At 46.4% G+C, this 27,074-nt stretch overlaps 1 protein-coding gene across 1 annotated transcript; it reads right to left on the bottom strand.

Annotated features, from left to right (window-relative positions):
- Nucleotides 1–7,678: 7,678 nt before the first annotated feature.
- Nucleotides 7,679–23,308, bottom strand: LOC137535476 (oocyte zinc finger protein XlCOF22-like). The gene is made up of 7 exons (XM_068257308.1): nt 23,295–23,308; nt 19,818–19,937; nt 19,564–19,698; nt 19,375–19,453; nt 19,156–19,253; nt 18,752–19,040; nt 7,679–9,386 (listed from the first exon to the last, which is right to left on the bottom strand). The coding sequence occupies exons 2-7, from the start codon at nt 19,911–19,913 to the stop codon at nt 8,092–8,094; spliced, it is 1,992 nt and encodes a 663-aa protein (XP_068113409.1). The 5' UTR covers nt 19,914–19,937; nt 23,295–23,308; the 3' UTR covers nt 7,679–8,091.
- Between the last annotated feature and the right edge of the window lie 3,766 nt (nt 23,309–27,074).

The following is a 27,074-nucleotide window of genomic DNA, read 5'->3' as shown; positions in this document are numbered from 1 at the left end:
TGCCATTGCATTTTACTGCATAGCTGCTATATTTATATATTAATGTATCTAGCGATCACTTGAGGATACAGCCGGTATGGCTTACCCTGCTGCTGCACAACTCCCGTCGGTGTTAATTACTATTCCCCCTCCCGGTCGGTGTGGATGGTGGGGAATGATGTAATTCGTCTTCTAGCTCTTGCTGGCGGCCAAATTACAGTGTTTTAAAAGTAACATAAGCTCCATTGTCTAACGGTGCCAAAGTTACTCACTGTGCTGCTATAGCTGTAATTCCTATTACGGTCTATGGTGGCGCCGGCTGCACCCAAATCTCCTGTGCTGGATTCCTTGTGCTCGTCTTGAGGATGTCCTCCTCCCAATTAATATGCCCCCCCCCCCCCCCCCTGTAATTATTCTGTGTCCGTCTCTGTCTCCCTTGTGTCCTTCTGTGTCCCCCATTGTTCCCCTGTGTCCTCCATCATGTCCCTTTGTGTCCTTCCTTGTCCCACATGTGTCTTCCTTAATGCCCCTTTGGGTCCTCCATTGCACCCCCTCCTATCCTTCAATGTTTCCTTGTGCCCTCCATTGTCCCACTCTGTGGCCACTATTCTCCCTGTGTCCTCCTTTGCCCCCCCCCCCCCGGTTCCTCCTTCGCTTCAACCATGCAGAGTAATTAGCAGCAGGTATGTGTCTCACCTGATCCAAGGATCCCCACGGCAATCAGCAGCTTCCCTTCTCCCTCACCCTTCCCCTAGTGCTGGCTTCTGCTGATTGCATCAGTGCACACGAAGCCATACCTCCCATTTCATGGAACATCCATATGCAATTAATATATGATCAGCCAATCAATGAGTGCATGGTTGTTCAAGTGTTGAACCGAGTGGTCCTGGTGAGTGGCGGTGCGATTACGGTTTCTGGTTGATTGTTGTTTATGGCCCAGCCTTCCCTCCTGGAAACAGGTGGTGGGGCTGGCTAGTGCTTTTTTAAAACAAATCTCTCACTGCCTGGTAAATTTATTTTGGCAATTATACATGACCGCCACTAGGGGAACAGTAAGGGAGAGGAGAAGCCGCTGATCGCTGTGAGTGCCCTCAGATCAGGTGTGACACCGCACGGTAATTACTTAGTAATCACTCTGCAGGGGAGGAGGGGGTGAAAGAGAACACAGGCCAGTATAGAGAATCCCCGACATCGCAGCAGGTTGGCAGTCCGTATCAGTGGCCATTCGTAATTCTGGGACTCCCTGTATTCAGAATATAAGATGCAGTATTTGCCCCCACTTTTGGGGGAGGAAATGTGCTTCTCATAGTCTTAAACATATGGTCCATCCCAAACTCATAGCCTGACCGTGGCTGCCTGTATGTGCTCTGGTCCTTCCCACAAAAGCTCAGATTCAAAACCAGTTGGAGGCTGAATGACTCCCTTTTACTGAACCCACGCTTGAAAAATGAAATGAGGTATCAACAGAGGAAATGCGGTTGGCACTGCAGCTTTTAATAAAGATGCTTGCAAAAGTACAGTGGTACTGTATAGTGCAAACAGTGATAACATGTGCAAGATCAATGACTAGGGATGCTCATTCGGATTCCGCGGAAATGCAATTTCTGAAATTCCGATCGGAAATTGCATTTCCTCATCGGAATGCGGAAATCGGTAATGCAAGTGCAGTAGGCGGAAATTTCCGCCGGAAATCGCGGAAATTCCGCCCGACTTTAACATAGATTTTCTCAAAAACTATAAGTTCTTTTTGAAAACTTTTTTTTGCATCTTGTTCAGAAGATTATGTTTAATAAACCCTGAAAATTTGGTGTTTCTAGGAATTACGGGGGCTTTGCTATTAACCGCTAAAGTCGGCGGATTTTTACTGTAATATAAAATGCAGAAAATCTGCATCTGCCTATTTTCTGCATTTTACATTACAGTAAAAATCCACCGACTTTAGCGGTTAATAGCAAAGCCCCCGTAAGTTCTAGAAACAACAATTTGCAGGGTTTATTAAACAGAATCTTCTGAACAAGATGCAAAAAAAAGTTTTCAAAAAGACCTTATAGTTTTTGAGAAAATCGATGTTAAAGTCGGGCGGAAATTCCGCGATTTCCGGCGGAAATTCCGCATTGGAATGCGGAAATTAATAGCGGAAAGCGGAATCGGTAATTGGCAATGGCGGAATGCGGATTTACCGCGGAATCGGAAATTGGCATTCCGACCATCCCTATCAATGACCAGACAAGTACTTATCGTGACAGTTCTGCTGGGGGGGCAGCTGTGGGCGCCAGAGGGTGCACGGTTCCACGACCGCCTCGCTGTGGTGTGAACCTTGCCTCCTCTGAGGCGCGTGCACACAAGCACACTGCTTGGACGTATCTATTTACAATCCATTCAGGATCTAATCTTATACACTACAGCAGTTGTTCGGAGTGTCTGCCAGTCATCTACTACTGTTTGCAAAAATGAAATTAGGGCTGAACTAAATCATTACTTTACTGGTAATGATACTAATGGATCCACCCACAATATGTTTGTCTGGCCCACAAGGGCTTTGTCAGGGCCATACTGACTTAAAAATGTTCCTGGCTAAAAAGCCAAGTGGAGAATTTACAATATAAGCTGCAGATTGATGATCCGTGGCTCATGAAGCAGCACCAGCCAGATATATCTTAGAATGGAATAAAGACACGGAGCTGCAAGTGAATGCTATATTAGCCAATAGTACAGAGAAGGCTCTGCGCTGGACAAGGGCAAAGTATTATAGACAAGCCAACAAACAAAGCAAAATGCCGGCAAACTGAAGCAGGTCGATAACTTTAATCTCATACATAAGATACAATCAAATAAAGGAACAGTCACTGAAAATCATAAGAGAATCTATGAGGTCTTTTACACAAATTCTATAAGCACTTGTAATCTGAAAGGGAGTCACCCAATAACAAGAGGATAGATCACTTTGTTACATCAGAGTCCTTCCCCAAAATGTGCTGTGAGCAAAGAGACAGCTAAACCTCCCATATCTCACAAACTGAAATATTAGGCACTATTAATAAACTACCCACTAGAAAGTCACCTGGCCCAGATGGTCTTGTGCTGGGTACATGTTTTTCAGCTCGATAGATGAATTCGATAGATAATTCCCGACATGTCTGATATTCCTTCTGATCGATTCTGCCCTCAATTTCTCATAGAAGTGAATGGAAAAAAAGATAAGAAAAACGAGCGGAAGATAAGAGAATTGAGTGCAGAATCGAGCAGAAAAAAATGATCGGGTGGAAAATCGAGGGGAAAAACATATCGTGTGTACCCAGCATTACAGGCATTTATTATAAATACCTTGCAATCACACTAGCTCCCTATCTCGCAGTCACACCAGCCCCCTATCTCGCATTCACACCAGCCCCCTATCTTGCATTCACACCAGCCCCCTATCTCGCATTCACACCAGCCCCCTATCTCGCATTCACACCAGCCCCCTATCTCGCATTCACACCAGCTCCCTATCTCGCAGTCACACCAGCCCCCTATCTCACATTCACACCAGCCCCCTATCTCACATTCACACCAGCCCCCTATCTCGCATTCACATCAGCCCCCTATCTCGCAGTCACACCAGCCCCCTATCTCGCATTCACATCAGCCCCCTATCTCGCAGTCACACCAGCCCCCTATCTCGCAGTCACACCAGCCCCCTATCTCGCATTCACACCAGCTCCCTATCTCGCAGTCACATCAGCCCCCTATCTCGCATTCACACCAGCCCCCTATCTCGCATTCACACCAGCCCCCTATCTCACATTCACACCAGCCCCCTATCTCGCATTCACACCAGCTCCCTATCTCGCAGTCACACCAGCCCCCTATCTCACATTCACACCAGCCCCCTATCTCACATTCACACCAGCCCCCTATCTCGCATTCACATCAGCCCCCTATCTCGCAGTCACACCAGCCCCCTATCTCGCATTCACATCAGCCCCCTATCTCGCAGTCACACCAGCCCCCTATCTCGCATTCACACCAGCTCCCTATCTCGCAGTCACATCAGCCCCCTATCTCGCATTCACACCAGCCCCCTATCTCGCATTCACACCAGCCCCCTATCTCACATTCACACCAGCCCCCTATCTCGCATTCACACCAGCTCCCTATCTCACATACACACCAGCTCCCTATCTCGCAGTCACATCAGCCCCCTATCTCGCATTCACACCAGCCCCCTATCTCGCATTCACACCAGCCCCCTATCTCACATTCACACCAGCCCCCTATCTCGCATTCACACCAGCCCCCTATCTCGCATTCACACCAGCCCCCTATCTCACATTCACACCAGCCCCCTATCTCGCAGTCACACTAGCTCCCTATCTAGCATTCACACCAGCCCCCTATCCCGCATTCACACCAGCCCCCTATCTCGCATTCACACCAGCCCCCTATCTCGCATTCACATCAGCCCCCTATCTCGCATTCACACCAGCCCCCTATCTCGCATTCACACCAGCCCCCTATCTCGCATTCACACCAGCCCCCTATCTCGCATTCACACCAGCCCCCTATCTCGCATTCACACCAGCCCCCTATCTCGCATTCACACCAGCCCCCTATCTCGCATTCACATCAGCCCCCTATCTCGCATTCACATCAGCCCCCTATCTCACATTCACACCAGCCCCCTATCTCACATTCACACCAGCCCCCTATCTCGCAGTCACACTAGCTCCCTATCTAGCATTCACACCAGCCCCCTATCTCACGTTCACACCAGCCCCCTATCTCACATTCACACCAGCCCTCTATCTCGCAGTCACACCAGCCCCCTATCTCGCATTCACACCAGCCCCCTATCTCGCATTCACACCAGCCCCCTATCTCGCATTCACACCAGCCCCCTATCTCACATTCACACCAGCCCCCTATCTCGCAGTCACACTAGCTCCCTATCTAGCATTCACACCAGCCCCCTATCTCGCATTCACACCAGCCCCCTATCTCGCATTCACACCAGCCCCCTATCTCGCATTCACATCAGCCCCCTATCTCGCATTCACACCAGCCCCCTATCTCGCATTCACACCAGCCCCCTATCTCGCATTCACACCAGCCCCCTATCTCGCATTCACATCAGCCCCCTATCTCGCATTCACATCAGCCCCCTATCTCGCATTCACACCAGCCCCCTATCTCGCATTCACACCAGCCCCCTATCTCGCATTCACACCAGCCCCCTATCTCGCATTCACACCAGCCCCCTATCTCGCATTCACACCAGCCCCCTATCTTGTAGTGACAACAAAGGATGATTTGCATATTCAGCAGTGATGCATTGTGGGATGCATCATATTCTCACTCCACTCGGAATAATCACAAATTCCATCTGTTTTAAGAAGGCAAACTTGTTTTGCATAACATTTTAGTAAGAGGGCTTTTTGGTCCTTTGTAGCCCCCTTACACACACCTAGGGCTTCCATTTTCTTGTAAAAAACACATTTAAAATTTCACTGGGTAGCTGTAATGTAAGCCAATGAAGTATTTTGAATTTTCTTTTTTAAATCAAAATCAATATTTAAATCAATAGAGTATTGTACCATGTTAGCCGTAAGTAAAAGCAAGAGGTTTTGAATCAGGATGATACCATTTATTGGCTAACTTAATGGATGACTGTAGTAAGAGGTATATGGAGGCTGCCATATTTATTTATTTTACACAATACTAGTTGCCTGGCAGCCCTGCTGGTCTATTTGGCTGCAGTAGTGTCTGAATAACACCAGAAACAAGCATGCAGGTATTCTTGTGAGATCTGACAAGGTCAGATGGGCAGCACGGTGGCGTAGTGGTTAGCTCTCTCGCCTTGCAGCGCTGGGTCCCTGGTTCGAATCCCAGCCAGGGCACTATCTGCAAAGAGTTTGTATGTTCTCTCCGTGTCTGAGTGGGTTTCCTCCGGGCACTCTGGTTTCCTCCCACATTCCAAAAACATACGGATAAGTTAATTGGCTCCCCCTAAAATTGGCCCTAGACTACAGTACTTACACTACATAATATAGACATATGGCAATTGTAGGGATTAGATTGTGAGCTCCTTTGAGGGACAGTTAGTGACAAGATATATATATACACTGTACAGTGCTGCGTAATATGTCGGCGCTATATAAATACTAAATAATAATAATAATAATCTGACAAGGTCAGAAACACCTGATCTGCGGCATGCTTGTTCAGGGGCAATAGCTAGAAGTATTAGAGGCAGAGGATCAGCAGGATAGCCAGGCAACTGGTATTGCTTAAAAAGAAGTGGATATGGCACCCTTAAAAGAATAAGAGTAACCAAGCTTTCTGCTATTTCAGAATAGCTGAATGCTTGCTTACTCAAATTCTTTTAAGTTAGCCAATAAATGGTATCTTCCCGAAGATGTAACAGTCCTCCTCAAACAACAAGTAGCAGAACAGAGCACCCACATCCTTGTCCCTGTTTAAATTACCGACCAGTAATCGCAATTTCAAGTTCATAATCGGCATTCGTAATTGAAAAGAATTATGAATGCCGATTACAAGTGTACACAAAATTGGGCCTAAACAAAAGTGGGGACACCGAGAGCCCAATATAGTGTAATAAGCAACACTATAGGTTGGAATTGAAAAGTATATAGTGTGTATACTCACAAAAGTGGGTTACCTCCTAGGTAACAGGTAACCAATGTACAGGCAGGTGAGGAGATTAGACCTGTCCTCACTCACACCAGGATTAAAAGTCACTCTCTGTAGATAAGGAAATAAGAGATGGAGATTGACCCCTGTAACAGAGGCGCTTATCGTGACCTTGACACTGTACTGCGTGTACTCCTATTTGTTATTGCCTGAGGAAGCGGGAATTTACCTGTGAAACGCGTTGCATGGTTGTCTGGAGTATATAAATAAACCTGCATTGTTAAAAAGCTGACAGTATCTTGTCTACTTCAAGGAGGCGAGTCCACCACCACCTCCTGAGGAATTTTAAACTTTTTAGTACCTTTTATCCTGCTGGTGCCTCTGTTCGCTCTTATATTACAAAATTGGGCCTGTAAGTATTTGAAATTTTGATGACCCGTCAGCAATTTTGAGCACTTTGAGTAATGTTAATTTATAACAAAATTTCAATGGCTGGCCGAGGATTGCTATACAGTGCTCTCCCCAGGCTCTTTTAGCTCCACCCGGCTAATTTTGGTGGGCACCCAGCTGTCCTCCTTATTCTCCTCCTGTGCTGTAAGCAGAGTTGCACCAGCCCTGCATTTCCACCTCGCACCCCACCCAGCTACTTTTTCATGCCACCTGTCTGGAGAAAAATTCTGGGGAAAACACTGCTATACAGCCACAATATGGCTGTATAATAATCCCATGCCCACTTCAACTACTGTATTTTTGGACCAAGAAAAAAGTTTTTGTTGTTCCCAGCTTGGGAAATAAAATAAAGCTGCAGGGCCCCACCTCCTGAGCCTGTTTAACCCCTAATCCCCCATGCAGACTGGAATAGCCAGAATGCGGAGACCCGGCCATGTGGGCCTCCGCACCCTGAGCTATACCATCCCGCATGGTCCATGGTATGGGTGAGGAGCTCTGGAAAGAAGGGCTGGCAAAGCCAGATGCTCGCCCCCTCCCCAGGTAAATGAGTATAGGGGTACTTAGCCATTTCCAGAAAGAGTTCAATGTAAATAAAAACACAACTACAAATATGTAGTATTTGATGTTCTAAATTAACAAATAATACGTAACTTTAATTAATCAGAATTCTGTGTAAAGATACTTCTGTGTACACTTTGCAAGAAATAAGAGACTTTGAAAAAGAAGATTTATAGCCCAGTGATTTACACCTAAAATATTTCCCCCAGTCAGCACGATTAGGGCTTCTCACCAGTATGAGATCTTTTATGTGCAACAAGGTTTGATTTACTACCAAAATACTTCCCACACTCAGAACATTAATAAGACTTCTCACCAGTGAAAGTTCTCTCATGTATGAAAAGGCTGGGTTTTGCTAAAAACAAACAAACAAACAAGAAAATCATTTCCCACACCCAGGCATGAATTGGTTTTCTCATTAGAGTGATGATTATGACTGACAAGATTTGTTTTATGCCCAAAACATTTCCCCTAATAGGTCTTCTCATTAGTGTGAGTTCTTTCATGTATGTTAAGACTATTTTTATACCCAAAACATTTCCCACACTCAGCACATGAGTAGGGTTTCTCCCCAGTGTGGGATCTCTCATGCCTGGCAAGATTTGTTTTATGCCCAAAACATTTACCACACTCAGCACATGAATAGGGCTTTTCATTAGTGTGAGATCTCTCGTGGAGGGCAAGGCCTCCTCTGTCTCCAAAACATTTGCCACACTCAGTGCATGAATAGGGCTTCTCACCAGTGTGAGTTCTTTCATGTATGTTAAGACTTTTTTTATGCCTAAAACATTTCCCACACTCAACACATGAATATGGCTTCTCACCAGTGTGAATTCTCTCATGACTGACAAGCAGTGATTTACACCTAAAACATTTCCCACACTGAGCACATGAATACGGCTTCTCCCCAGTGTGAGATCTCTCATGTCTGACAAGATCTGATTTAAAAACAAAACATTTCCCACACTCAGCACATGAATACGGCTTCTCACCAGTGTGAATTCTCTCATGACTGACAAGCAGTGATTTACGCCCAAAACATTTCCCACACTCAGCACATGAATAGGGCTTTTCCCCAGTGTGAGCTCTTTCATGTCTGTCAAGACTTTTTTTATGCCCAAAACATTTCCCACACTCAGCACACGAATAGGGCTTTTCCCCAGTGTGAGATCTCTTGTGATTGACAAGCAATGATTTACGCCCAAAACATTTCCCACATTCAGCACATGAATAGGGCTTCTCACCAGTGTGAGATCTCTCATGACTGACAAGATGTGATTTAAACCCAAAAGATTTCCCACACTCAGTACATGTGTAGGGCTTCTCACCAGTGTGAAATCTCTCATGCGTGACAAGGTTTGTTTTATGCCCAAAACATTTTCCACATATAAAACATGAAAAGGGCTTCTCACCCGTATGAGATCTCTTATGTGAAAAAAGATTTGCTTTCTGTGCAAAACATTTCCCACACTCAGCACATGAATAGGGCTTCTCACCAGTGTGAGATGTCTCATGTCTGACAAGAAGTGATTTCCAAACAAAACTTTTCCCACATATGCAACAGGAATAAGACCCTCCAGCAGGGGGAGAGCTGTGCTGGGTATGAGGCCCCTCAGGGTTAGACAGGTGAGGCGAGTCTGAAGGAATATTTGGGGTAACCAGGATATCTGCAGGAGACTCTTGTCCAGTGACATCATCATCCGTTGTACAGTCTGTGGATACAGAGAGACGAGTCTCTGAGAGGTTCCTGATGCCGGGACTCCGCCCTGCAAATAGAGAAACATCATCACTTCCTGTTAGAGAATTCTGAGGGGAGGAACAATTATCATTAGGGATGAGAGGAAAGAGGATGGTCGGCACTGCTGTACAACTTCCTTTATTTGGCAATGTGCAGACAAGTAGGCTGTGTGTTACATCATCACCTCACAGTCCATAAGAAGAGACTAAACACGTACCGGTGCGGGGGTGGGTAATGGTGGGTGCTGGTTGCTGGGAGCCTGACGGCAGTTTCACACACAGGCGCTTCTTCAGAGGCTATGACAAGGGGGCGGGGCTATATCTGTTCTAGTTGGAGAAAGTGCTTTACTGTAATAGTAACCTGCAATCCAAGATTACAGTGTGGGGAGGTCAGGGAGAGCGAGGCCAAACAACACGGCCGCTATTCCTAATGGAATTACAAGTCCTGCTGCAGCAGCTAATTATACAAGCCACTAACATAATATCCCATGATGAATATAGGGCAGGCCATGCAGAGCAGAGAATCTGGCTGGAATAGTCAGCAGTGTGTTTTATGGTAAGGCTGTAGCAAGGAAGACAAATACATGTAGTCAGTAAGGCCTAGTTGCCACATGGCGTCTATATGTAAAATCCAGAGCTGCTTCTTCTCTATAGGATATTTGCTCCCTATTCCCACCCCTAGAGGGAGTGCTTCCTGAATTTGTTCTATGACACACCTTGGAGACCCTCACACATTGAGCTTTGCTGGAGTATTACATGTCTACTAAAAATACATACACATTTATAACCCCTCCTACAGGAAATACATACACGTTTATAACCCCTCCAACAGGAAATTGGCCACACACGGAGATAATTGGGGAGGAATAAGTGAATACTAGATGCCAGTAGTGGTGGTGAAGGATTATTGGGTTATGGGCGGTGCACTACTAGGACCAGCAGACCTGTCTCCAACAGCACTGAGGTCTTATACAGGGGCCAGTAGTGGATACTAGATGCGAGTAGTGGTGTAAGTACTCCTGGGTCGCGGCTTGACTTCCTATTGGAGGAAGCTAATAGAGGCAGAGAATGGAGGGGGGGAGCAACTTATTGAGGGTTGATGCGGAGGAGGCTGATTGACAGCCTCACATAAACAAAGCAGGCTAGCAACAAGCAGATTGTCGCTAGCCTGGCGATCTTTTAAAGCGGAATATAACCCTGCATTTCAACTTTGCTCTAAAACATTATTTACAGTATATTATATGCAAGAACTATATGTAGAGTGAACACCGCTACATCTCACCACACTCCACGACAGTGCACGACCTGGTCAGCAAGTCCAATAATCATGAGCAAAAAGAAATGGTCCGCACTTGTCAATGAAGGTTTCCTTTATTGTTGGACATATCCAAAACATCCGAGGCAAACATCAGATAGCTGACATGTTTCGGACTAACTGTCCTTAATCATAGCTAACAGAGTAATGACCATCTGGACATATAAATAGTGTCTGCACAAGGTTACCGCCCCCAGGTCCCACCCGCACGGGCGGAGTCACCTGGGCAGGTGCAGAATAAAAACACATATGCAAATATACAAAAATAAAATTAAATGAAATGTAAAGTGAAAACTATTTATAAAACAAGGAACAGCGTTCTCAGATTTAAGACAAACAAATAATAAGGGGTATACATGCAGAGAGCAAGGAGAGAAAAAATCATGTAATAGTGGTGAGGTCCCATCTGGCATTTAAGCCATGTGGGATTCTAGTATTTAGTTCAAATATCCACTCGGCTTCTCTCCGCAATAATTTTTTGCGCAGGTCGCCGCCTCTTGTGGACGGCATGACTCTCTCTATACCACAATATGAAAAATTAGTCATATCCCCCCTGTGGACTTCCCGAAAATGTTTCGCCACATTACTGATGTGAGAGGTATGCCAACCTGCACCCAAGTAATGTTCCGCTATCCTCTCCCTCAAGGGCCGGGTGGTGCACCCCACATACTGCAGGGAACAAACCCCACAGGTAATGAGGTACACCACATATCTAGTACCACAGTTAATGAACTGTTTGATGTTGTAACTTCGGCCCGTTGAGAGAGAGACGGCGACTTTGGCACTGCCATGTACACGACAATATCTGCAGGTCGGCACACCACATCTGAAGGAGCCGACAGTTGACAACCACGTTCTACAGGTGGACCCAGAGTTAAATAGACTAGGGGACAACATCTGTCCCAAAGTTGGTCACATCGACCGAGATCACGATCCCGTGATAAACACAATAAACGCAAGGTCAGTTTTAGTTCCCCTGAGGCAACAGTTGTTCAGGAGGCACCAGCGTTTCCTGCTGGTGACCCCCAGTCAGGGGTGCAGCCGCAGTCAGGGAGCCAGCATGTGGAGCAACTGTCAGGGTCAAAAAACTTGCAGGGTCAGCCATCCTATTACAGGAGGCACAAGTTTCACAGGAAGAGGGGAGGGGGCAGAGGAGGAAAACGCGGAGAGCAGGTATGAGAAATCGTGGTAAATTACCCACCTTTTCTCATGATGGAGATCAATCCAATAATGTGGTGAATTTGTCTAAACATGTATTAAGTGATATTGAAATAAAGATCCTTTCTAAGGGCTTGTCTTTTGCACCTACTTGCCACTTGAATGTTTTCGAAACTCTTTTGGATGTCAATAAATTTGTTAGATCATTGTTACTCAGGAAGCATTTTGATCAAGGGGACGACTCCTCACAGGCTCAGTCCTCTCTGCGGACTTTTGACATCCCCCAAATCGGGGACTTCAGCAATACCCGCGCTAGGTGGACATTAGACGCCTTGTCGTCTGATAGCGCGGGTATGGTGACTCTGAATGATGTCAAACCAGTCGGCATAAGAAACCCGGATTTTTATCCGATTTCAGAGAGGTCTTTGCATGTGGAGAATTTCCAAGATTTGGTGGAGAAAGATCTCCTTGATTTGGCTGGCAACTTGACTGGTGCAGGTCCATCTAATATCACTGCTGCGGAGCGACTAGCCCTCAGGAGTCTGCAGAAGAATGACAAAATTGTCATCAGAAACGCAGACAAGGGGGGATCGGTGGTCGTTCTCGACAGTGATATGTATAGAAATGAGGCTTTAAGGCAATTGGAGGACAGTGACACATATATGGTCTTGAAGACTAACCCCACTGTTGATTTCCAGCAGAAGCTATTCAGCCTCCTATCTTGTGGTGAAAGTATGGGAATATTTGATCATAAAATGTCGGAATATTTGGGGGTTAAATCTCCTGTTGTGCCCATCTTTCACCACTTGCCAAAGATCCACAAGCCGGGCTATCCTCCAGAGGGGAGACCCATAGTGGCGGGCATTGGCTCTCTGGGCGAGCGCCTGGGTTGTTGGGTGGACTCTCTGCTACAGCCCCTTGTTAGGCGATTGCCGGGTTATGTGAAGGATACAAAACATTTACTAGCCAGCTTGGAAGATTTCCAATGGCAGGACAATTACTCGTGGGTAACCATTGATGTAAAGTCCTTGTATTCTTGTATCCCACATGACCTGGCACTTCAATCCCTGGAGTTCCATCTTACCCGTTATGCCGATTATCCAGCCGACCTCTGCACATTCATCTTGATGGCCGTCGAGTACCTCCTGGCCCACAATTACTTCATGTTTGACGGCAGGTTCTTCCTCCAGAGGCAAGGCGCCTCCATGGGCGCCAAATTCTCACCGTCCCTTGCTAATCTTTACATGGGATGGTGGGAGGAGCGCTATTTGTTTGGGGGAGCCTGTCGTCTGCTGGAAAGTGCTGTGTGGTACGGGAGGTACATCGACGACCTGTTAATCATATGGAATGGCAATAGTGCGGAGGTCAGGTCTCTGGTTGAATATTTTGGTAGCAATAACCAGAACTTACAGTTTACTTACTCCGTGGGTGAGGATTCCATTAGTTATCTTGATTTGACTCTTAGAGGTGACCCCATTCAGGGCGTAATTGTGACTACTACCTACAGAAAGCCATGTAGTGGTAACACTGTTTTGAGGGCAGACAGTTGCCATCCTGCCCACACCATACGTGGCATACCTGTGGGCGAATTTGTAAGAGCGAAGCGGAATTGTTCCGACTCTTGCAATCTAGAACACGAATTGAATGTGGTGGAAGCTCGCCTTAAGGAAAGGAGGTATCCAGGATGGTGCATTAAACGGGGTAGATCCAGAGTGGACAGGAGATCTAGAATCGACTTAGTTAATACTCCAGAACCCCATCAATTAGAACCCTCCAGACCCACCTTTGTCACAATGTATTCATCTGAATACAAGAAAGTTGTTGATATAGTTGCTAGATACCTTCCGGTCTTACAGGCGGACAGTGGCCTCACATCAGTTTTACAAAACGGAGTCAGGTTTTCTAGTAGAAGAGCGCCAACTTTGGGACAGATGTTGTCCCCTAGTCTATTTAACTCTGGGTCCACCTGTAGAACGTGGTTGTCAACTGTCGGCTCCTTCAGATGTGGTGTGCCGACCTGCAGATATTGTCGTGTACATGGCAGTGCCAAAGTCGCCGTCTCTCTCTCAACGGGCCGAAGTTACAACATCAAACAGTTCATTAACTGTGGTACTAGATATGTGGTGTACCTCATTACCTGTGGGGTTTGTTCCCTGCAGTATGTGGGGTGCACCACCCGGCCCTTGAGGGAGAGGATAGCAGAACATTACTTGGGTGCAGGTTGGCATACCTCTCACATCAGTAATGTGGCGAAACATTTTCGGGAAGTCCACAGGGGGGATATGACTAATTTTTCATATTGTGGTATAGAGAGAGTCATGCCGTCCACAAGAGGCGGCGACCTGCGCAAAAAATTATTGCGGAGAGAAGCCGAGTGGATATTTGAACTAAATACTAGAATCCCACATGGCTTAAATGCCAGATGGGACCTCACCACTATTACATGATTTTTTCTCTCTTTGCTCTCTGCATGTATACCCCTTATTATTTGTTTGTCTTAAATCTGAGAACGCTGTTCCTTGTTTTATAAATAGTTTTCACTTTACATTTCATGTAATTTTATTTTTGTATATTTGCATATGTGTTTTTATTCTGCACCTGCCCAGGTGACTCCGCCCGTGCGGGTGGGACCTGGGGGCGGTAACCTTGTGCAGACACTATTTATATGTCCAGATGGTCATTACTCTGTTAGCTATGATTAAGGACAGTTAGTCCGAAACATGTCAGCTATCTGATGTTTGCCTCGGATGTTTTGGATATGTCCAACAATAAAGGAAACCTTCATTGACAAGTGCGGACCATTTCTTTTTGCTCATATTATATGCAACCAGCATTTTTTTTTACTAGACCAGCATTGGAAGGGTTACACAGAGTTTTAAAGTTCCTGGAAAGAACTGCAGATGCATCCGAAGCTCAGATAGATACATTTTGTTTACATAAATGTATTTAAGTGTTGAATGTTACACACTTTGGCTGTCCTCCAGCTCAGTCAGAGAGAGTGAGTCACATTCAACACTTAGATACATTTATGTAAACAAAATGTAACTATCTGAGCTTTGGATGCATCTGCAGAAATCTCCAGGAACTTTAAAACTCTGTGTAACCCTTCCAATGCTGGTCTAGTAAAAAAAAAATGCTGGTTGCATATAATATACTGTAAATAATGTTTTAGAGCAAAGTTGAAATGCAGGGTTATATTCCGCTTTAAGAGGGGACAGCAGAAAGCAGGGGGTTATCGGCTGGTCAGAGCTGAAGGTGGCTTCTCCGGACTGGAATAACAAGAGCCCAGCAGAGGTTGCCAGTGTGGCTGAGGGGTGGCCTATGCCCATGAGGCGCTGTCGGGCCCGTTTGGCCATCTGATCTGGGGAGTCCTTTCATATTGGAGGGGGGGGGGGAGAATACTGTGGCTTGCCATTTACCCCTCCATATTTTGAAGTGCAAGTTAAGAGCCCTAATGTATGAGAGACTGGACTTGAGTATTGATCCCTATTTTACTACAATTCTTAGAGTGCGGGGGGGGGGGGGGGGGGGACTGGCTGGCAGTGGCAATAGAATGACTCAGAGGCATGTCATTGTGCACACGACATGCCTCTGGGTCCTATTAGGATTTCAGTATGCCGCCTCGGGTTCTCTAGAAGCTCTACACCCAGCGGTGCACACTTGTGAGGTGTTACTGACCATAACGATTCATCCGCCTGTTATCCACCCCCGCACCGGTACGTGTTTAGTCTCTTCTTATGGACTGTGAGGTGATGATGTAACACCCAGCCTACTTGTCTGCACATTGCCAAATAAAGGAAGCTGTACAGCAGTGCCGACCATCCTCTTTCCTTTCTGAATAATGTATTGCTGAAACTCTAGCCAGAGCACGCCATCTCTCTGCAAAAGCGGGGGTGATCCAGATTAGTAATGAGAAAAAAACAAAACACATAAATTCAGGCACATCACCTCTGGTTACCTGGGTACTTCTGCGCAGTGTAGGTGACTAAGCATAAGAATGCATTCTTCTGTGAACAAAGACCCCGGCTTTTAACTTAGCTGTAGGGATAACAGTTGTGCCTGGATGAGTGAATCTGTGAATACATTTGTTTGAACATTTGTATGCAAGTGTGCGAAGGGTTACTTATTTTTGCCAGATCAGTGATGTCATGTCTAGGAGAACCCATGGAGAAGCATGTGACTTGTTTGATCAGCTGATAGATTTGCAAAGCTCTGATTTGCAGTGATTATATCTCACTTTAGCACATGATCCTGACCAGCAAATGAGAGACTTGCACATCTCTCACCTGACCACACTGATCACATGCTTCTCCATGAGCTCTCCTAGACTGACCATCGCTGATGCAGATATTGTCCCTCCTCCCTCTAGAGCCACAGTGCCAACGGTATCATGAATCCACATACATATATCATTAGGGAGGGTCAGTGAGCTCAGGGGAGCAGACACTGCGGCAGCCGGGGGGGCCAGAGCTTTAAGGGGCCCTTACCTACTACTTCACTCCCTCTGATAAAGGGGCCCATCCTTCAGATCAGGTGTTTTTGTGGCTACACTTGTTATGGGTGTGAAGGTTATGATGGCCACACTTGTCTTATGACCCTTGTGAGATGGGCCTCCAGGCTGTGAGCATTGGAGGGGCATCAAAATATTGCTGGGGGCCCCATAATTTGTAGTTATGCCCCTGAGTGAGCTGCTGATAAATTCAAGTTGATGCAAATGCAGCTTGAAAAATGGACCAGATGCAGCAGCTGCATAACTTTGCATATCATTAGCATAGGATTTGCACCATCTCAGAGTTATTAGCATGTCACTGCCCAAGTGTTTCCCATCTCTGCTGAGGATACAGAATGATGCAGAATTATTAACATTAAGCAGGTCAGTGACATATTACAGCAGCATTTCTATAGTGTGGCCATGTGGACAGACAAAGGGGACATTTAATATAGATAAATGTGAAGTCAGGCACTTTACATAGTTATGTTTTATGTACTGGCTTGAGACAAAATTCAAACCCTGGTCAGAGTCTCAAATCCCACATCAAGGGCAACACCCTCCTTACCAGCACACTATCCATCTGACCCAATATAGGAAGGATATTTACCTTCTAGAACAGGTACAAAGATGGGCATCTAAATGAATCAGAGGGATGGAAGGGCTCACCGAGAAAGGTTAGAAAAAATGGGCTTACATCATCCCTATAACTTCATAATCAAAGCACATTGCATATGGGGTATTATTTGATTCCTCACATTCACCCCCTAACCAGCTCCTGTCATAACCAGCTCAGAATCTCATATCTGACTTTTTCTCACTCAGGTCACTTCTAAAATGTTAGTACATGGTCTTATAATATCTTGTTTAGGCTATTGTAACATACATAGTGTGCTTATCCCTCATTACAGGCACACTGTGCAGTCACATTACACACATCACACCCCTATTACTTCTCACATTCCCTCTGTACATAGTGTGTTTATACCTCATTACAGGCACACTGTGCAGTCACATTACACATCACACCCCTATTACTTCTCACATTCCCTGTGTACCTAGTGTGTTTATACCTCATTACAGGCACACTGTGCAATCACATTACACATCACACCCCTATTACTTCTCACATTCCCTCTGTACATAGTGTGTTTATACCTCATTACAGGCACACTGTGCAGTCACATTACACATCACACCCCTATTACTTCTCACATTCCCTGTGTACCTAGTGTGTTTATACCTCATTACAGGCACACTGTGCAATCACATTACACATCACACCCCTATTACTTCTCACATTCCCTGTGTGCATAATGTGTTTATACCTCATTACAGACACACTGTGCAGTCACATTACACACATCACTCCCCTATTACTTATCACATTCCCTGTATGCATAGTGTGTTTATACCTCATTACAGGCACACTGCGCAGTCACATTACACATCACACCCCTATTACTTCTCACATTCCCTGTGTACATAGTGTGTTTATACCTCATTACAGGCACACTGTGTAGTCACATTACACACATCACACCACTATTACTTTTTACAAATTCCGTTTGTACATAGCGTATTTATACCTCATTACAGGCACACTGTGCAGTCACATTACACACATCACACCTCTTTTACTTCTCACATTCCCTGTGTACATAGTGTGTTTATACCTCATTACAGGCACACTGTGCAGTCACATTACACATCACACCCGTATTACTTCTCACATTCCCTGTGTACATAGTGTGTTTATACCTCATTACAGGCACACTGTGCAGTCACATTACACACATCACACCCCTATTACTTCTCACATCTCCTGTGTACATAGTGTGTTTATACCCCATTACAGACACACTGTGCAGTCATATTACACACATCACACCCCTATTACTTCTCACATTCCCTGTGTACAGTGTGTTTATACCCCATTACAGACACACTGTGCAGTCATATTACACACATCACACCCCTATTACTTCTCACATTCCCTGTGTACATAGTGTGTTTATACCTCATTACATGCACACTGTGCAGTCACATTACACACATCACACCCCTATTACTTCTCACATTCCCTGTGTACAGTGTGTTTATACCTCATTACAGGCACACAGTGCAGTCACATTACACATCACACCCCTATAACTTCTCACATTCCCTGTGTACATAGTGTGTTTATACCTCATTACAGGCACACTGTGCAGTCACATTACACATCACACCCCTATTACTTCTTACATTCCCTGTGTACATAGTGTGTTTATACCTCATTACAGGCACACTGTGCAGCCACATTACACACATCACATCCCTATTACTCCTCACAATCCCTCACCCCACTTCATGTGATCTATACTGCACCCAAAGATAAATATCTTGGTCAATTTAATAATTTTGCAGAATTTCTAATGTTTGTCACTCACCACTGCTTAAACTTGTAATAATGTCTTTCTCTTTAGATGCTCCCATCATGTTTCCCTCCTCCACAGACTTCTGTTCACTCCTCACATAAAACTCTTTTTCTTCCTCTTTACATGCCTCCATCATGTCACCCTCCTCCACAGCTTGCTGATCACTCCTCACATACGCCTCTTCTTCTTCCTCTTTAATAGTTACCAGCATGACACCCTCCTCCATAGACTGCTGATCACTCCTCACATATGTCTCTTCTTCCTGTTTAACCACAGCACTTCCATGTATCAATTCTCCACCCTAAGTGCACAAAATGAGAGATAATTAAAAGTAAGTGAAGACAGACAACAGGATATGCAGAAGGAAAAAAATGTCACACAGTCTGGAGTCTCTGATGACAGTCACTTCAACCTACCTGATAATGGTGGGAGATGGTGGGATCTTCCTGTGGACAATCCTGGGAGTAAAGAGGACCTGTACATCTCTCTGGTGGGTTTCTGTTACTGGATACATCTGTAGGAAACACACACACACTGACTGAATACATTGTCTCTATGTGTTTATCAGATAATGGAGGATCTAGGTGGACCCCATACTGCTCTCTCCTTTGTAAGAAATTTAAGTCTCCTCTTACCCAGTGATGTGATGTGAGGCTGATTCTCCATCATGGCTACCTTAAAGAGGTCCTTGTGTCCTTCTATATACTGCCACTCCTGCATGGAGAAATAGACGGTGACATCCTGACACACAATGATACAGTCACCTCCCATAGACAACCCTTGCTGTTACTGATTAATATCCCATAATTCCCAGCACCGCTCACCTCTCCTGTCAGCAGCTCTATCATCTTCCTGGTGATTTCCAGAATCTTCTGCTTGTTGTGTCCCTCAGATATCAGGGAGTGAGATGAGGGAACTGTGATGGTCACATGATCACCAGACTTCACTGGAGGAAAACTCTGTATGGAAAGACCAACAATAATGTCACATGAATCCCACTCACCACTCTGGTCACCTGTTTTTTTTTTCTTATTAGAGATAAAAGTGATGCCATGTGACCTCCCAGAATCCTCCTCACCTCTCCAGTCAGCAGATAGATGATCTCCAGGGTGAGGTTGAATATCCTCTCGGTCATGTGACTCTGGTCCTCGTCCATCCTCAGTGATTTGGTCATGTGATCTGTACAGGATGCAGCTGCCTTTTGATAGATAGTAAGAGGAAAATAATCTAGGTTGCACAGTTGTCAGTGGTGAAACTGCTGATACAGGATCCCCCTCCCCCAGCACTCCCCATTGCAGTGGCGTACCTAGGGTATTTGACACCAAGTGCCACCTTCCCCCCTCAAAAAAAAGAAAGAAAAAGTAGTGAGCAGCTAGACAGTGGTAGGATTACTGCAGATTGTGAGCCCCTTTGAGGACAGTCAGTGACATGACTATGTGCTCTATACAGTGCTGCAGAAGATGTCAGTGCTATATAAATACATAATAATAACATGGTAGGACATTACACTATGACTATGGTAGGATTAGATTGTGAGCTCCTCTGCGGACAGTCAGTGACATGACAATGTACTCTGTAAAGTGCTGCAGATGATGTGAGCACTATATAAGTACATAATGTTGACCCTGTTGTGTTCGGCTACCCCAGCTAAGAAATTCAATGCAGAGTATTGCATGCTTGGAAGCTGTGCTGATAGCTTACCTCATCTGCTGTGCATTTTCTGACCTCCTGTCCACTCAGCTCTCCTCCTAGCATCTGGCCCCTCTTCCTGCATCACGTGATTTCATGCGTGCAGGGAGAGGTGCCAGCACTAGGGAGAGAGCTGAGCAAACAGGATGTCGACAGCACTGGACTCCAGGCGCAGGAAAGATCAGCACGGCTTTCACACGCGCAATACTCTGCAAGCTGGGGGGAGCCGAGCACAGCGGACACGGGTGGCTGCACAGGGCTCAGGGTGTCACCTCCCAACATGAAGACACCCGGGGTGGGTCATGCTGCTTAGCAGTAGAAACGCCTCTGCCCCAATGCAATCACTGGTTTATAGCTGCCTGTGCACTACACTCACAGCTTGCTGCAGTCCTGTCCTCCCTCTGCCTCCTCTCCAGCTGGCCTTCTCTCCTCACATCCCCCTCCCACTGTTACCATTCCTGTGATGTTACAGCAGTGCTGGTAGTGGTAGATGGATGAGGATATGAGGAGAGGCAGAGACTGAGGCTAATGGGAGCAGAGGACTGGAGCACACTGTGACAGCTAGCTATAAACCAATATAATCCTTCCTCTTACTACTCTGCATGAAGGTGGGGGAAGGGAGCAATACTGGAGTGTGGGCATGGCTATACTGGGGGAGAAATGGAGTTACTGGTGTGGGGGGACATTATATACTAGAGGATAATGGCAATGCTGGGGACACAGGGTGGACATGGCTATACTGGGAAAGAAATTGCATTACTGGGGTGGGGATATTATATACTGAAGGATAATGGCAATGCTGGGTACACAGGGGGACATGGCTATACTGGGGAAGAAATGGCATTACTGGGGTGGGGGACATTACATACTGGAGGATAATGGCAATGCTGGGTACACAGGGGGACATGGCTATACTGGAAGGACATGCTGTCTTGTCTCTGATGTGACTGGAATGAATTAGTACTAGGAAGGTGAAATGCCAACCATAGTCAGTGCTGTGTAGCTGCTTCCTAGGTGCTCTGCTATTTGCAGTTCTCCAGCCAGGGAACGCCCAATAGTCCTTTTTGGGGACTCTTCCTGACCATCAAAAACGTTTTGAGGACTCACAAGGACATTGACCCTGCTGTACTTACTGCATTTGTTGCTGATTTTATGTTACGTGGTAAGTTGCAGCAACACAAAACCTCCATATACAGTGTTGTGTGTGGCTGTGTCATGGTTATAGCCCAGCATCACTGCGCAAAAGGAATTTAGTCTCCAGGTGTGCCATTTCAGTGTTTCCCCCTGGCCCTTTATTTCTTAAAATTTGGTGATCAAATGTAGTGAGTTTTCCATAAGCAGGAAGCAGACTTATCTATGCAGATTACCACTGGGTCCCCTAAAGTAGACTAGCACCCCATAATCTATGGCACATGTAGGGGGACCACTAGAAAACTGGAAAACAGGTCACATCAGTTATATAAAAGTAGAGGTGGGGCAACAAATCCACACATCCCACAAATATTTTAAAAGATCTGAGACTCATGAATTTGAATCCCGAGGTCATTTACTGCAATTTGGATCTGACGAATCTTGACGCTACGTCCCAATGCTTCCACTGCTCCCCTGTCCTCCTCTCCTCCCCCCTCCGCATAGATACAAGTAATGGTTTACCTAACCCATTGAGCCTGCGGTGATCAGAGACCTCGCTCTTCCCCTAGTGCCGGCTTACGCTGATCATGTCATCAGCAGAAGTCGAGCACTAGGGGAACAGTGAGGAGGAAGAGAGGCCTGTGGTTGCTGCTGGAATCCATGGATCAGGTGAGCCGCTACTTGTATTTATGCAGAGGGGCGGAGGATTGGGGTGAGCGCAGAAAGACAGGGTGAGCGGAAGACACGCGGGCTACCTATACTGATGGCACCCTAACCTAGCTATCTATACAGGGGGCAACTATACCTGGCTAGCTATACTGGGGGCACCTTTACCTAGCTATCCATATGGGGGGCAGCTATACCAGAAGCTTCCTATACTGGGGGCACCTTTACCTAGCTATCTATATGGGGCAGCAATACTTGGCTACCTATACTGGGGGCACCTTTACCTAGCTATCTATATGGGGGCAGCTATACCGGGGGCACCTTTACCTAGCTATCTATATGGGGCGGCTATACCTGGCTACATATACTGGTGGCACCTTAACCTAGCTATCTATACAGGGGACAACTATACCTGGCTAGCTATACTGGAGGCACCTTTACCTAGCTCTCTATATGGGGGCAGCTATACCTGGCTAGCTATACTGGGGGCACCTTTACCTAGATATCTATATGGGGCAGCTATAACTGGCTAGCTATACTGGGGGCACCTTTACCTAGCTATCTATATGGGGGCAGCTATACCTGGCTAGCTTTACTGGGGGCACTTTTACCTAGCTAGCTTTATGGGGGCAGCTATACCTGGCTAGCTATACTGGGGGCACCTTTCCCTAGCTACCAATAATACTGCGTGTACCTTTACCAAGCTATCTATACAGAGGGGCAACTATACCAGAAGCTACCTATACTGGGGGAATTTATGCCTGGCTACCTACACTGGAGGCACCTATACTCGGGGCAACTATATCTGGCTACCTATACTGGGGGCCCCTTTACCTAGCTCTCTATATTGGGGCAGCTATACCTGGCTAGCTATACTGGGGGCACCTTTCCTAGCTACCAATACTGAATGTACCTTTACCAAGCTATCTATACAGGGGGCAACTATACCAGAAGCTACTCTCTTGTATGCCAATTACTTCAAGGGGGGTGATCAGGATAGTGACAGGAGTAACAAACTATGTCCACTGTGACATTTGCTCTGCTCAATGTCTAACAATCACACAATTACCTCCTCCAGCCGTGTGCTCTCTCCACTTCCTGCAAATTCTCTTCCTGCTGTGATACATCACTTCCTGTGTGTAAGGTTGCCATCGTGTGGTGAACAGACTTATTGCAGCCTATATTTGTGGACTATCCTACACTCAGCAATCTATACTTATTATTATTATATTTTCTGTAGCTATACAACAGCCTCATCTACAGAAGCATTCCATATAGTAATATCAATAATAATGATGTAGTGTGTAGTATGATATAGTGCTGTGTGTAGCAGTCAGTGTAGGGGGAGGAGGAGCTGCTGCTGCTGATACAGGTGCAGTGTTAGAGAGGCTGCAGCTGCTGATACAGGGACAGTGTTAGAGAGGCTGTAGTGTGATATAGTGCTGTGTAGCAGTCAGTGTAGGGGGAGGAGGAGCTGCTGCTGCTGCTGCTGCTGATACAGGGACAGTGTTAGAGAGGCTGTAGTGTGATATAGTGCTCTGTAGCAGCCAGAGTAGGGGGAGGAGCTGCTGCTGATGCAGGGACAGTGTTAGAGAGGCTGTAGTGTGATATAGTGCTGTGTAGCAGTCAGTGTAGGGGGAGGAGGAGCTGCTGCTGCTGCTGCTGCTGATACAGGGACAGTGTTAGACAGGTTGTAGTGTGATATAGTGCTGTGTAGCAGCCAGTGTAGGGGGAGGAGCTGCTGCTGCTGATACAGGGACAGTGTTAGAGAGGCTGTAGTGTGATATAGTGCTGTGTAGCAGTCAGTGTAGGGAGAGGAGCTGCTGCTGCTGATACAGGGACAGTGTTAGATAGGCTGTAGTGTGATATAGTGCTGTGTAGCAGCCAGTGTAGGGGGAGGAGCTGCTGCTGCTGATACAGGGACAGTGTAGAGAGGCTGTAGTGTGGTATACTGCTGTGTAGCAGTCAGTGTAGGGAGAGGAGCTGCTGCTGATACAGGGACAGTGTTAGAGAGGCTGTAGTGTGATATAGTGCTGTGTAGCAGTTAGTGTAGGGAGAGGAGCTGCTGCTGCTGATACAGGGACAGTGTTAGAGAGGCTGTAGTGTGATATAGTGCTGTGTAGCAGCCAGTGTAGGGGGAGGAGCTGCTGCTGATACAGGGTCAGTGTTAGAGAGGCTGTAGTGTGATATAGTGCTGTGTAGCAGTCAGTGTAGGGAGAGGAGCTGCTGCTGATGCAGGGACAGTGTTAGAGAGGCTGTAGTGTGATATAGTGCTGTGTAGCAGTCAGTGTAGGGAGAGGAGCTGCTGCTGCTGATACAGGGACAGTGTTAGAGTGGCTGTAGTGTGATATAGTGCTGTGTAGCAGCCAGTGTAGGGGGAGGAGCTGCTGCTGATACAGGGTCAGTGTTAGAGAGGCTGTAGTGTGATATAGTGCTGTGTAGCAGTCAGTGTAGGGGGAGGAGTTGCTGCTGATGCAGGGACAGTGTTAGAGAGGCTGTAGTGTGATATAGTGCTGTGTAGCAGTCAGTGTAGGGAGAGAAGCTGCTGCTGCTGATACAGGGACAGTGTTAGAGAGGCTGTAGTGGGATATAGTGCTGTGTGGCAGTCAGTGTAGGGAGAGGAGCTGCTGCTGATACAGGGACAGTGTTAGAGAGGCTGTAGTGTGATATAGTGCTGTGTAGCAGTCAGTGTAGGGGGGGGGGAGCTGCTGCTGCTGATACAGGGACAGTGTTACAGAGGCTGTAGTGTGATATAGCGCTGTGTAGCAGTCAGTGTAGGAGAGGAGCTGCTGCTGCTGATACAGGGGCAGTGTTAGAGAGGCTGTAGTGTGATATAGTGCTGTGTAGTAGTCAGTGTAGGGGGAGGAGGAGCTGCTGCTGCTGATACAGGGACAGTGTTAGAGAGGCTGTAGTGTGATATAGTGCTATGTGTAGCAGTCAGTGTAGGGGGATGAGCTGCTGCTGATACAGGGACAATGTTAGAGAGGCTGTAGTGTGATATAGTGCTGTGTGTAGCAGTCAGTGTAGGGGGAGGAGCTGCTGCTGCTGATACAGGTGCAGTGTTAGAGAGGCTGTAGTATGATATAGTGCTGTGTAGCAGTCAGTGTAGGGGGAGGAGCTGCTGCTGCTGATACAGGGACAGTGTTAGAGAGGCTGTAGTGTGATATAGTGCTGTGTAACAGTCAATTTAGGGAGAGGAGCTGCTGCTGGTATTACAGGGACAGTGTTAGAGAGGCTGTAGTGTGATATAGTGCTGTGTAGCAGTCAGTGTAGGGGGAGGAGCTGCTGCTGATGTAAGAGAGGCTGTACTGGATATCTTGAGAGATACCAAACACACTCTGCAGGTCCTTGGGGAAGTGAGTCTGACTATCCGCACGCTGTTGGGGACAGCCGACGTGTCGTGTGCGGTTAAGCAATATCTTACCAAAACTGATATGAAATCTGAACAGTGTAATTTTATCCTATGTTTGTTGGAACTTGCCCTCACGCATAATTATTTTTGGCATGGGGGTGACTACTATGTCCAAAAAAGGGGATGCGCAATGGGAGCGGGATTCTCTCCCAGTTTCGCCAATATCTTCATGGCGGCCTGGGAGGAAGAGGTTTTGAATAAGAGTGAATCTATAAAGGTCATCAAATGGTCAAGATATATAGATGATCTGCTTATTCTGTGGGATTGAACTGAAACAGAGTTTCAATCCTACATAGAGGTGCTTAACGGTAACGATCTTAACATCGACCTTAATGCTGTATGTAGCCAAGAATCGGTTGTGTTTCTGGACCTGGAAATACTGAAGAGTGGTGATGAGTTATGGACCAGAACACACTTCAAGAGCACCGATAGAAATGGTTACATACCAGTAGGAAGTTGCCATCACTCCAGGTGGATGAAAGCTATCCCGAAAGGACAGTTCCTTATGCTGGGGATACACGGTACGTTTCTGTACCGTGTATCGACCAGCTGATCGGGCCAGCTGATGATATTCAGCTGGCCCGATCAAGCCGCTCGACCCCCGCTGGCGGACAATGGCAGGGAATCGAGCGCCGATAAGGAAGCGCCGGCGGGGACGATCAGTAATCGATCCGCGCGGACGCAGCTGGGGCTCAATCCGGCGGCTAAAGGCCCATACACATGTTGTATTTTTCCGAACGTCCTGTCGTTCACACGCCAAATTGAGCGTGTGTACAGTCCATCGTTTGGGTGATAAGACTAATTTTGAGCGATCCGCCAGGCGGATCGCTCAAGACCAGTCTTATCACCCGAACAACGGTCTGTACACACGCCCGATTTGGCCTTAATCGGCCTCCGAATCAACCCGTGTATTCCCAGCATTAGACTGCGGAGGAACAGTTCTACTCTCTCTATCACCAGCAGTCTGTTAGCACAGAGATTTAGAGATAAGGGGTATAGTAAGATGGAGGTGGAGAGAACTAGATTGGAGGTGGCACGAGTCGATAGAGCTACCACATTTATCACTAAAGTAAGGGGGGAGAGGAATTTTCATTTTGGGTTCCTTACAGGGTTTAGCAATCAACATAGGCAGTTAGAAAATATTATTAAGAAACACTGGGGAATACTGAAACAGGACTCCACTCTTAAAACTGCCATTCCAGATAAACCTAAGATCCTTTATAGAAAGGCACCTAATTTGGAAAATTATTTGGTCAAAAGTTGTGTCAATCCCCCTAAGCAACCTACTAACCCGTGGCAAAAGGACGGGTTTCACCCATGCAGAACATGTGAGGATGGGCTGACTGTTAGAAGAAAAAAGATACATTCACAGCGGGGAAAACTTTTAAAATTAAAGGATTCATGACGTGTAGAACCAAATATGCAGTGTATTTGATC

The sequence above is a fragment of the Hyperolius riggenbachi genome, chromosome 10, assembly GCF_040937935.1.
Source record: "Hyperolius riggenbachi isolate aHypRig1 chromosome 10, aHypRig1.pri, whole genome shotgun sequence".
In the NCBI taxonomy this organism is placed as follows: domain Eukaryota; kingdom Metazoa; phylum Chordata; class Amphibia; order Anura; family Hyperoliidae; genus Hyperolius; species Hyperolius riggenbachi.
This window is presented reverse-complemented; position numbering and strand designations above follow the sequence as displayed.